Genomic DNA, 13,806 nt, shown 5'->3' on the forward strand with positions numbered 1-13,806 from the left:
AAAAGTTCTTCAAAGAATCTATCATATTTTGTAAACTTCTGTAGTCCCCTGATTATAGAGAAACAAGTAAAATGATGTGTCACTAAGGAGATTATTCATTTTAAACCAGAGATTCTTAACCTGGGGTTCCCAGATTCAGGGATGCATGTGAATCCCCTGAAATTGTCAGCACAATTTGGGAGATAAGGGGAAGTTATATGTGTGTTTTTCTAGGGAGAATGTGACACAGATTGGCAAAAATATTTTCCCTAGGTTACAGAAACAGAGTTTGAGAAATCTAAAGATAGGACTGAAAGCTGCAAAGAATCTAAACAGTTCAATATTATATTGCAGACTGTCATTTGCATCTGGGTAAAATGCTGCTTCCTTAAACCAGTGAGATAACAGAAGACCAGGTAAACTTCAGATTTACGGAAATCCATCAGAAGACAGAAGCTCAGCAGGAACTTCTCAGAACCAAACTCATCATCGCAATAATAATAAAATCATTTAACGGTGGTGGGGAATCTTAGAGGCTAGTTTCACATGGTGATAAAGCCAAAACCAGGAATTCCCCTACGGAAAAAACAAAGAGAGTTTACCTTTTGGTGGTTTTCAATTAAGATTTCCACCACGATGTTCTGAAACTTCAAATCCATGATGGCAGCAACAGTTTCTTCCTGGGGCCTCATCAGAGTTGGTCCAAACACCACTCCCAGATTTGCCACAGTCATGAGGTTCTGCTTAGAGTGATTTGAAACACTGATAAGGAAGGGGGCAGGGGGAGAAAGTCTCCGGTTAAAAGAGAGGCAATAGCTGGGGACGTACAATCTTCTGCAACTCTGTGTTTCCTTAAAAACAAGGAGTCAAGACACTCAATTGTCCTCCATGTCTGCTTCTGAAATAAAAAAATCTGACAAGACCCTAGGGGATTAGGCCCCTGCCTACTTTCCTACTATTCCTCTCTTCTCGATGTTCTGCTCTAACCACAATGGCTTTCTTAATAATTCCATGTTTATGTTAGACTTGTGCCCCCCGAAGACCTTCTCTTACCATTCCCCTCTACTTAGAATATCCCCACTTTCCCCAGACTATTATACCCTTGGCTTCCAGGAATGACCAGATTGTATGGTATCTTTATCAGATTTAGCTTCACAAGCACACAGAACTTGGTCAGAGAACCCACATTCACCCCTTTGGCCCAATACATTGTGCAGTGAGCAACCTAGACAACTGTTCTCAGAAGCCCTGATGCTTAATTCAGGTCTCAATTCAAAGTTCCCATCCTCAAGATACCTTCCATAACAACACTCTTTAAAGTCCCACATTCAATCTATATTCTCTATCCCCTCATTTTTTTTAACCACTTATCACCTGAAATTATTTCGTATTTTTATTTGTAATCTGTTTATGATCTTTTCCCTCTTAGAAAGAAGCGACTTCGTGAAAGTAGGGAATTCATCTATCTTGTTCAACTATGTATCCACAAGCACCTAAAAAAGGCATTCGATAAATATGTGTTGACTAAATGAACAAATAGCTCCACTAGCAGTAGGACACTTGGCAGGTCATAATATCCTCTGGCCTTCAGTTTCTTTTTATACAAAATAAAAACATAATAAAATAAATAAGATAACAAAAGAAAATTAAGAACATTCTAAAACAGCATTCCTCAGCTTCTTCTTACCTCCAAATTTCTATAATTACAGTGAGCTAAGAGTCATTTGTATTTGAAGAAAGGGCTAATTTCTCCACTAAATGATTAGATTTTGCTTGCTTTTTAAAGAGGGAATAAAAAGACTAGAATGGATCCTATGAAATAACTACCTATTACTGGATTAAACTAACTTAAAGACCATGTGGAAACTTAGAGTTAGGTAGGTGTGAAACCAGGTTAAATTCGCTAACAGACTTATAATCACATTTCCAGGACCCGTGTACAGGGAAGTGTATAATATTCTCTTCTCTTACTTCCAATCAAACCCCAAGTTGCTGGCAGTGATGTTAAGCAAATAATTATACAACTTCACGAAAGCATCATATTTCAATGCTCTTGTCCAAAATATGCACAGTGATTCAACTGTCCAGCCTGCCTTTCCAGGCGTGGTCCCTGGTATTGTGTAGACAGCCCCACTTCCAACCATTATGAATCCAAGAACCCCACATAGCACCCAGAGTAAAACAAAGAAAGTTAGGAAGAAAAAGGGGCTTACTTTGTTAAGTGTTTCACCAAAATGTCCAACATTTCTTTATTTTTCTCTGGCAGTTTGTGTACCAAGAAATGGATAGCATTAACACGAGATTCTGGGCTTCCACTTTCTTTAAAAAAAAGAAAAAAGAAAAAAACAGATTACTCAGAATCAAATACAGTCCCAGAAATCAACGATGACAACAACTCATCTGTTCAACATCTTTCAACAGAGAATTTAAACGTATTTTGCCACCTTTCCCAAAAAAGGGGGGGTCTATCTATTTCAGTGTGAATGTAATGAGTGCCTATCCCTAGGGTGATATTTAAGAACAGAGGACGACTACAGCTTCTCCTTCTTGCACTCTACACTTCAAGTCTGCTCGTCCCTTGAAGGAGTCGGTCACTGGGTCACTGCCCCACAATGGAATGCAAATAAAACAGGGGCAAATAGGTTCTTCCCTCTTAGGGTTGAGTTTTATCCCCCCAAAAGATACACTGCAGTTCTAACTCCCTAGTGTCTCAGAACATGACTGTTTTAAAACATGCCTGGGATTTGTTTTAATCAGGTATGATAAGAAATGCTGACATGAAAATGACTGAGTTGAAGGAAGAGTTTTATACTCATACCCCCTAGAAACAGGAGGCATGGTAAGCCAGGGTCAGCCAAGAGGCAGAGGGAAGAAGGGGGAAATGTGGGCAAGAGGCTTTATTGTATTTTCCATGTGAGGAAGAGGCAAGGCAGAGTAAGCAGACTGAGGACTGGTTGGTTTGAATTATTTCAGCAGGCTCTGGAGCACAAGAGCTGTGCCAAGACATATGGTACCTGCCCCGAGGTGCTAAGGGCAGAATACTGACTTGGAGTGTAAGAGCCCAAACGACAGAGTCAAGGAGAGAAAATGGGCTCTGGATTGACTGGCATATGGAAAGCATGCTCAGTTTACTATCTCAAGGAATTGGTTATAGCCCCAGAAAGGGTGTTCTCCCCAGGATCAGTAAAGCCCCAGATGTCAAAACATCAGAATAAGACATGCTTAACATAATGACCTTATTTGGGAATAAGGTCATTGCAGAAGCCATCAGTTAAGATGAGATCATATTGGAGTAGGGTGGTCCTTTAATCTAGTATGTCTGGTGCCCTTATAAGAAAAGAAAAGACACAAAGGGAAAATGGCCATAAGAAGATAGACACAGGGGAGAATATCATGTGACAACACAGGCAGAGACTGGAGTGATGTGTCTACAAACCAAGGAATGCCAAGGATTGCTGGGAACTACCACATGCCGGACGAGGTAAGGAAAGAGCCTTCCCTGGAGCCTTAGAGATTGGCCGTGCCAACCTACACCTTGATTTTGGACTCCCATTCTCTGGAATTGTGAGTGAGTGAGTGAATGAGTGAATGAATTTATTTATTTACTTATTGACTGATTGATTGATTGATTTAAGCTATTCAGCAACCCTAGGGAACTAACACACTCACTTTCCCCCTTAGACTTTGGAATGAATTATCCATGGCTCTTATTAGCAACACGTCCAAATTCCCTTTATTGTGTTCTTGACAGAAAGTATCAAACAAATCAATAAAATGCTTATTATTGAGAACTCCACATGAATTTTCAGGGGTGTCAAAGAAGTGACTGAGGAGAATTCAGCTAGCAGTTAAGGCAGCAGAAAGGATGGTACAGACTGCTTGGAGGCTCACAGAGAGCTGGCAGGAGCAGCTGAGGAAAGGTTTCACATAAGGGAGAGCATTTGAGTTGGGTCTTGAAGAACAGAGAAGAATTTAAAGCAAGGCAGAACTGAGGAGGAAGGGGCACGCTCCAGATTCTGCAAACAGTGTAAGAAAATGCACAGCCTATGCAGAGAGGGCACCTTAAGCTTATGGAAAGGCAGAGGCCAAACTCTGGCTTGTAAAAGCAAATGTGAAGAATCTGTCTTTACTGTTGGCTTCTAAATCAGTCACTGTAAGGAAGGCTGGGAAGAGACAGGCACAGAGTCAAATTTGGGGAGATACATCTGACGTTTTCTGGAGGATGGATTTGAACGGGAAAAAAAGCAAATCAGGAGGGAAAGGCTATTTGGGCAAGAAGTAATGAGTCGGGGGTGGGGGGATGCGGGTGATAGAATTACAAGTAAGGAAGTAGAGCCGGCAGGCAGGCATTAGAATTGCTGCTTCCAACTGACAACAAGAGCAAGATACCTACTAACGGAGGCTTCTGGGCCTCAGTTCCTCATCTGCAAAATGAAGTTAACAGCACCATCTCCTAAGGCCACTCTGAGACTCAGTGAGGTAGCACCTGAGAAGTGTTGAGTGCTGGTGGCGGGCACAGACAGGTGCTCCCTCACTGTTAGCCATCATCTCTGCTGTGGTTTGCATTGCTCTTCCCATGTGAGAGCTCCCACGGAAGACGTAGAATTGACAGGATCTAGCTGCAGACTGGCCGTGGGTCAGAAGGAAGAAGGCAAAGATGACCCATGTTTCATGCCTAGGTTATGCGGTAGTATGGTCAGTCCCCCAATAGACAGGAGCAGAGGAGACAAGGCTGGTTTGAGGGGGACGGTGATGGGGGGAGTGACAGAGGAAGGGATGTTCAAATATCTAGCAGGGAGCTGGGAATGGTAGGAGGCGTTAGAGATGAAGGTAGCAATGTTCTCTGGAGGGAGGGGACGTCCGGCACGTGACCAAGGCTGCCTGACTACTTCAGAAAGCTAACAGAGCATCCTGTGGGGAAAAGAGCTCCATTGGGTGCATGGGAAATGCCAACTGGGGGCTAAAGAAAGCACAGGAGGCGGAAGAGGAAGGAGGACAGGAGGTTCAATATCATCAGAAAGTCAAGTGAGAAGAAACATGCAAGGCCTGGGTAGCCAGTGGTATCAAGAGTTAACGAGGGACTGAGGAAAAGCAAGACTGGGAGGAGGGCCTAGGCACCCACCACTAAGTTTGCCAGCCAGGAGTCCCTCTTTAGTTACACAAGGAGGTTAAAGAGTGAGTGGCTAGAAGGGACAGAGAGAGTGGGATTTCAGATCACTGGTTCAAATATCAAGAAATGGAAGGGAAGAGAGATAAAGCAAATCAAGAATAATTGACATATAACATTATATTAGTTTCAAGTATACAACATGATTCAATTATTTGTATATATTGCTAGATGACCACCACAATACATCTAGTTAACATCTAATATCACACAGTTATAAATTGTTTTCTTGTGATAAGAACTTTCAAGACTGGGGTGCCTGGGTGGCTCAGTCAGTTAAGCGTCTGCCTTCGGCTCAGGTCATAATTCTGGTATCCCCGGATGAAGCCCCACATCAGGCTCCTTGTTCAGCAGGGGGTCTGCTTCTGCCTCTCCCTCTATCCCTCTCCCTGCTTGTGCTCTCTCTCGCGCGCGCATTCTATCTCAAATAAATAAATAAAATCTTAAAAAAAAAAAAGAACTTTTAAGATTTATTACTCTCTTACAACTTTCAAATACACAATACAGTATTATTAACTATAGTCACCACGCTGTACATTCCATCCTCATGACTTCCTCATTTTATAACTGGAAGTTTGTACCTTCCAACTCCTTTCACGCATCTTGCCCACTCCCCAACCCCCAGCAACCGCTAATCTGTTCTCTGTATCTATCAGCTTGCTTGTTGTTGTTTATCTTTTCTAAGGTTCCACATATAAGTGAAATAATATGGTTTTTGTCTTTGTCTGATTTAGGAATCTGTTTCTTCAACATGATGATGGTTTTACTTTTTCCTTGTTGTAAAAACTAAATATCTACTGTTAAAATTTTAGAAAACACAGATGAAACAACTCAGTAAAAGCAATCACTAATAATTTGAAATACATATCGTTGAAAAAGAACATGCCATCAGACTATGAAGAACTACAGATCAAGCCGAAAAGAGACAAGCCAAAAGAAAAACAGGTAAAAGACTGGAGCAGGAACTCCAGGAAAGAGACCAGCCATATGACCAATAAACATAGGAAAAAGTGCTAAACCTCGTTATTTATCAGGGAAATAAAATTAAAACCACAATGAGCTACTACTACTCATCCATCAGAATGCCTTTAAATGAATACAGCATTAAGTTCTGGCTAGGATAAGAAGTAACTAGAACTGTCCGACTCTATGTGGGAATAATTAAATGGCACAATCACTTTGGTGAATTCTTTGGCAGTACCTATTGAAGTTGAACGCACACATTCCAACCCATAACCCAAAAATTCTACTCCAAACCAAGAGAAATGCACATAAACATTCACTAAAAGACACATATTAGAATGTTCACAGCAGTAGCACTCTTGATAATCCCAAAAGTGAAACCACCCAAGTCTCCATCAACAGAACAGATAAATGCATTGTGGTGTGTTCGTACAATGGAATCCTATACCACAAGGACAGAGAATGAACTGCTGATTCACTCAGCACGGAGGAATGTCACCAAGATGAGCAAAAGAAGCTGAATGCAAAAGAGGATATTCTAGATGATTCCATTTAGATACAATGCGAATGCAGCAGCAACCCTAACCTCTGGACCTATGGTGTCAGAAGTCAGGGGAGTGCTCGTATGTCATAGGGACCGTGTGGGTGTGAGAAAGGGTTTATGGGACTCTGACAATGTCTTATTTCTTGATCCAGGGCTGATTACACAGCTATGTTAATATGTGAAAATTCATTAAGCTGTATACTTATTATTCGTATACATTTCTATTATGTTTCAACAAAAAGTTCACTTACATTAAGCTACCCATAATAAAGGCTGGTAAATTTTAGGCTTAATCCTTTCAGAACTTTGCTTCCTTTTTCATAATGAAATGCATGAATAGCCTATTGCATTTAATATACCATGGACATCTCTCCATGTCATTAAAAAGCACCACACCATCAACTCTCTGAACATTCAAGTTGCTTCCAGTGATTGTACAGGTAAGTCTGTTCCAGTTTACACTTCCAATAGTAATGTTTTAGAGTGAGGAATGAGGTTTCACAACACAGGACACAGTTGTTGCTAAAGACAAAGGAAGCAAAAAGGCTAAGAAATGAAAAGGCATCTGATAAGGCGAATACAAATAATCAAATCATATTACATACTAAAAACTCTTAGATACAGGGACACCTGGGTGGCTCAGTCAGTTAAGCATTTGCCTTCAGCTCAGGTCATGATCTCAGGGTTGGGCTCCACACTCAGCAGGGAGTCTACTTCTCCCTCTCCCTGCTTGTACTCTTTCTCTCTCTCAAATAAATAAAATCTTAAAAAAAAAAAAAAAAAACCTCTTAGAGATAGACTAAATTTGTCACTGAAATCAAAAGTACAACTATCTAAAGAGTTAGTAAGGAATATCACTCAGCCATAAAAACAGATGAGATCTTGCCATTCACAACAACATAGATGGACCTAGAGGGGTGAAATCAGTCAGTCAGAGAAAAATACCATAGGATTTCACTTAAATGTGTAATCTAAAAAACAAAAGCAAACAAACAAACAAAAAATGCAGAAGCAGACTCACAAACACAGAGAACAAACAGGTGGTTGCCAGAGGGGAGCGCAGGATCAGGAGATGGGCAAAATGGGTGAAGGGGAGTGGAAGGTACAGGCTTCCAGTTACAGAATGAATAAGTGAGGGGGATGAAAGGTACGGCACAGGGTACGTAGTCAATGATACGGTGACAGATGGTAGCTACACTTGTGATGAATATAGCATAATGAATAGACTTGCCAAATCACACTGTTGTATATCTGAAACTAATGTAACACTGTGTGTCAGTACTTCAAATACAATACTTCAAAAAAAAAAAAAAAAACAAATTAGGTGTATAATCAAGTTTTTGTCTGGAGTTAAAACCAAGATAATACCTTACTAAATCAAAGCTGGAGAAAAATGAAAGAAATTTTTAAAAAAACAACATTTTCAATTCACAGCTTTAATTTTAAAAATAAAACTAAATTGGGGGAAATTTAAAGTCAGGACTCTGAAAAATAATTTTTAAAAATTCCAAAGGAATAAAAGGGTAACTGCCTATGATAAGAATTTCATACATTCAAAAACTGAATATTTTATAAAACTTTGCACCAAAAAGCTACTTCTAACTCATGTTGTCTACCTTGTCATTAATAAGCATTTCTCTCCAAAGAAAATCTAATTTTAATATTTGGGGATTTATTACTTATTCAGAAACACAAGCTAGAGAAATCATTTCCCACTCTCTAAGGTTAAGGTTCTTCATTTCTAAAAATAGTAGAATCGGTTTTGAAAAATAGAATCAAAGCCTTCCACTTCCTTCTTTGAGTGCCTCTCCCACACCCATCTTCATTTGAAATCACACACGCATTTTTCTCAAGCCTACTTTTTCCCTCTTTCAAAAAGAAGAATATTTGGAAATAAGGTGCTTTTTTAATATTTATTTATTTACTTTGGGGTGGTAGGGGAGCGGCAGAGGAAGGGAGAGAATCTCCAGCAGACTCCCCGCTGAGCACAGAGCCCAATGCGAGGCTCGATCCCAGGACCCTGAGATCATGACCTGAGCCGAAATCAAATCAAGAGTCAGATGCTTAACCAACTGAGCCACCCAGGCACCCCTGCAAGTAAGGCTTTTAAAGTAAAACTACTTTTTTCTCCATTTTAGTTGACATTAATCAGAAATCTCTACTAAATGGGCATCTCCATGTAGTTGCAACATAATAATAACTTAAAGGTACTCAAAAAAGTTTTCTAAATGATAAAGTACATAGTTAGATAAATTATCTTCAGTGGCTTATGCTATACGCATTTCATTATATTTTAATTTATATAAATTATATAATGAAAAGCATAACTTTTTTTAAATCTAGGATACTGAATTAATCATAACACCAAATTCCTAACATATGCCAGGGAATTAGGAGTTTACTGTAATAGCAAAAGCATTTTTAGTTGTGAAACTAGAAATCAGCATCCACAACACTTACTATCTATGTGCTTATGATGCTGTGCCAACTAACAGAGACTGAAAAAGATAGGATCATAGCTTATAGGAGCTTATCAAAGATACCCAGGCAGATAAATATTAAATTATTTCAATATTTAAATGTCATAAGTCAATAGTACTGTAAGTTAAAGCAAGCATAGCAGTAAACATCCAAACACTTCCCAAGGTGCTTCACTCAACAGACACCAAGTATTCGAGTTCTTCCATGGGTGACCCTATCCACTGGGAAATGAATATATCCGGCTAAAATAGCTCAATGTCGTTAGGCGTTCAATTCCTCTAATGTCCAGGTTTCCAAGTCCTTCCCAACTAAGACCACATGATTTTCCTGCTTCCCATGCAGGTTTACCAACTAGCATAGAACATTCCAGTTAGGCAAATACCAGTGCCCTGGATCCTCTAATAGTTTATATTTTTCATCATAAATGACTTAAGAGCTTTGTGATTATGATTTTGCTTCCCAGGTAACTTGACTACAGAAGGAAAATATACAGAACATAGCAAGACCAGTGTTCTTGTTCAGGGCGGAAATATTTTTGTATGATGTCACATTAGGCATCCAGGCTTCGGCGGTCATTCTCAAGCTAAGCTTAATATGAGTCCAATCCTGAATGGGTCCAGTTTTTATCAATATGATATATCAAGAACTCTGAGCCTGAAAGGCTAAGACACAGACCATGGACTAAAACATTCTCAGAGATAATAAACGCCGTAGAAAAACATCCAGGTAGACACCTAATAGCCTTCCCTAGATGGGCACAATCTTTTGCATTCCTGCACAGACCAACTAAACTGTGTTTTCATCTTATGAATTTCTATACTAAAAAGCTCATTGTATTTTCTCACAAGATGGATGGTATGAAGTAATAAGAAATATATGCTGGTCTCTGCTTCTGGTTCCTGACATGGAGCTCCTAAGTCTTATAAATAGGAGTAAGGTTTGATTTCTGTAGTGCCTGATACAAATATGAATCTTGTGTTCTAATCTGTTCTAATATTTAGTCTTTTTTTTTTTTTAAAGATTTTATTTATTTGACAGAGAGAGACAGCTCTGAGAGAGGGCACACAAGCGGGGGGGGGGGGGGGAGAGGGAGAAGAAGGCTTCCTGCTGAGCAGGGAGCCCAATGTGGGGCTTGATCCCAGGACTCTGGGATCGTGACCTGAGCCGAAGGCAGATGCTTAATGACTGAGCCACCCAGACACCCCTAATATTTAGTCTTTGATCCTAGTTCCTAACACAAAGCTCCCACAACCTCCATAATTTCGTAAGCGATAGAAGTGTCTGACACCAAGCTCCTAAGTCCCTTGGAATTTCCTGGGTGATAAGATTATCTTTTATTCTAATGAGGTGACTTTGTGGTGGGCTCCCAGATGGGGACACACCCGAACTCCACAGGGACAGAAGCTTCTGCACTCAGGACACTTCTGGATCACACCTAATGTATCTCTTCATCTGGCTCTTCATCTGTATCCTCTATCATATCCTCTTTATATAATAAGCTGGCAAATACCACTTTGTATTTCCCCGAGTTCTGTGAGCCATTTATCACACATACCTGAGGTGGGGGTTGTGAAACTGATTTCAAGCCAGTTAGTCAGAAGTCCTGCAGACAACCTGGGACTCACAACTGGTGTCTGAAGTGGGGGCAGGCTTGTGCTACTGAACCCTTGCCCTGCAGGACCTGATGCTAACTCCAGGTAGAAAGAATCAGAACTGAAATGAATCGTAGGATGCTCGGCTGGTGTCGCAGAATTGGCTGGCGTGGGAAAAAAGCCCACACAGTTGGTGACCAGAGGTGTCAGAAGTGAAGTACTGTATGTGTGAGTAAAGGAGAAACAAAGGAATGGTTTTCCATACAGAGGGACTCTAGTTCCTTTTGGCAATTTTAGTTAGCGCTCTCAGCTGAGAGGGTGTAGTTAACACTCTTAATTTTCTCTATAAAAAAAGAAATTAATTTCCCAATTCATTCAACACTGAACAGTCAGTATTTTTTAAGAATGAAGAACAAAAAATGTCTGTCTCATGGTGACAAAAAAAGAAATAAAATTCATATTTGTATCAGGCTCTCCAGAAATTAACCCATGGATTCTCAACAGAAGCCTACAGAGAAGAAACTGAGGAGAGACAATAAAGGGACCCAGGAGAAACCTCCAGAATTCTCAGCAGGGAAGGCAAACAAGACCATCTCAACAACCCAGAACAGATGGAACCCACCACACATGACTGAAAGGAATCAAAAACTAGTTTCCGTGCTGGTGTGAGAGGCAGTAACAAAGATGGGCGATGCTTGATAATTTTAGCAGTCAGCTCTGCTAACAGACATTTTCGCACAACAAAGTCACCTGTGCCGTTGTTAATGGAAAATGATAGCCTGACTGCAATCCCAATTTTCCAACAATATTCAAAAGGGGAGACTAATTTTAGCCATCTGACTTATGTAACTGTTTTTATGTAATACTTGCAAGTCCATGTGCAAAAGATTAGAGAATTTGCTCCCACACTCTTTCCTAAGAGAGGCACAGTGAAGACTGAGAGGGGTACTCACAGAGACTCAAATAAAAAATTAAAGTTGGGGGACGGAGCAAGATGGCAGAGGAGTAGGAGACCTGCATTTCATCTGGTCCCAGGAATACAGCTAGATAGGATCAAACCATCCTGAACACCTACAGACTCAACAGATCGAAGAAAAGAATAGCAACAACTCTCTGAACAGAAAAGTGACCACTTTCTGGAAGGTAGGACATGCGGAGAAGTGAATCTGAGGCGATATTCGGGAGGATAGACGGCGGGGAAGGGGGCTTCTGTCCGCCGCTTCTGGCAAGTGATAGAGCCGCGGAGTACAAAATCGGAACTTTCAGAAGTCGGCTCTGCTGAGGGACGTCGCTCCAGTGGCTAAGCAGGGGGGTGGAACCCTCGTGGGACAGTGTGGTCTCAGGATCCTCGGGGTCACAGAAAGACGGAGTGTGCCTGAGTGCGGCAGAGCTCCCAGGTATCAGAGTGGGGAAGCCGGCTGCAGAGACCGAGCGAAGGTGTGGACTCTCAGCTCCGGGGTTGCCATAAACTGTGATCCACGGCACAGTTGGGCCGCTGCTCCTCCAGCAGGGACCCAACAAGCAGCAGATCTGGGGAGACTCCCCTTCCTCCCCGGGGAGGAGCGGCATGGGAGCGCACCGCAGGGATCTGCTGGGTTTGGAGACTCCACACAGGGTCATGCGCCAGAGACAGAAATGCTCAGTCACAGGCCAGGTGAGCACGGAGTGCGGCCGGAGACCGGGGAGACAGGAGTGACTGCTTTTCTCTGGGGACGCACTGAGGAGCGGGGCCCCAAGTTCTCGGCTCCTCTAGGACGGAGATTGGGAGGCCGCCATTTTCACCCTCCTCCTCCGAAGCTGTACGGAAAGCTTGCAAGGAACAAAAGCTCCTGAGAGCAAAACTGAGCAGATTACTTAGCCCAGACCGAGCAAGGGCGGGGCAATTCCGCCTCCGACAAAGACATTTGGGAACCACGGCAACAGGCCCCTCCCCCAGATCAGCAAGAGCAGCCAGCCAAGACCAAGTTTACCGATCAATGAGAATGGCAGAACTCCAGCGCTAGGGGAATACAGCACATAGAATTCATGGCTTTTTTACCTGATTCTTTAGTCTTTCAAAGTTAATGTTTTTTTTTAACTGTCTTTTGGTTTTTTTTAATTTTTCTTTTTCCCTTTTTCAACCGACATCTTATCAATCCCTTCTTTAAAAAATATTTTTTATTTTTCATTTTCAGAGTCATATTCTATCCCTTCATAGTAGTTACCCTTATTTTTGGTATATATGTATATAAGTTGTTCTCTCTTTAAAATTTTGAGATATGGTTTCTTCTAACAGATCAAAATATACCCTAAATCTCTAGTGTATGGCTTTGTTCTACTCTCCTGCCTGATCACATTTTCTCCTTCTTAAATCCTCTTCTTTCTTTTTTCAACCAACTTCTTATCAATTTCTTTTATAAAACCTTTTATAATTTTCATCTTTACAGTCGTGTTCCATCTCTTCATCGTATTAACCCTTATTTTTGTACATATATAAGTTTTACTTTCTTTAAAATTTTGGGAGGCACTTTCTTCTAAAAGACCGAAATACGCCCAAAATCTAGTGTGTGGCACTGATCTATGCACCAGCCTGATCATATTTGATCATATTATGGTTTTGTTTTTGTTTGTTTTTATTTTTTTCTTTTCTTTTTCTTTTTTCTTTCTTTCCCTTTCTTTTCCCCCGGTCTCAGGTCTTTTCTGATTTGTTTAGTGTATATTTTCTGGGGACGTTGTTACCCAGTTAGCATTTTGTTCTCTCATTCATCTATTCTCCTCGGGACAAAATGAAAAGACGGAAAAAATCACCTCAACAAAAAGAACAAGAGGCAGTACCGACTGCCAGGGACCTACTCAATATGGACATTAGTACGATGTCAGAACTAGAGTTCAGAATGATGATTTTAAAGATACTAGCTGGGCTTGAAAAAAGCATGGAAGTTATTAGAGAAACCCTTTCTGGAGAAATAAAAGAACTAAAATCTAACCAAGTCAAAATCAAAAAGGCTATTAATGAGGTGCAATCAAAAAATGGAGGCTCTACAAGATGTCCATAAAGAGAGAATAGATAAAGATGTGGTATATATATACAATGTAATATT

The 13,806-nt window shown here is 40.9% G+C and overlaps 1 protein-coding gene across 1 annotated transcript in view; it reads right to left on the reverse strand.

The window, feature by feature from the left end:
• Positions 1–13,806, reverse strand: part of ARHGAP10 (Rho GTPase activating protein 10) — a 286,377-nt gene that overhangs the window by 94,533 nt on the left and 178,038 nt on the right. The window contains exons 15-16 of the mRNA XM_081813112.1: positions 2,193–2,298; positions 582–741 (exon numbers count right to left, since the gene is read on the reverse strand). Coding sequence (XP_081669238.1) covers positions 582–741; positions 2,193–2,298 — 266 coding nt within the window. The remainder of the gene's footprint in view (positions 1–581; positions 742–2,192; positions 2,299–13,806) is intronic.

This window comes from Leptonychotes weddellii, chromosome 2 (genome assembly GCF_054177405.1).
Source record: "Leptonychotes weddellii isolate Sample4059 chromosome 2, ASM5417740v2, whole genome shotgun sequence".
NCBI lineage: Eukaryota > Metazoa > Chordata > Mammalia > Carnivora > Phocidae > Leptonychotes > Leptonychotes weddellii.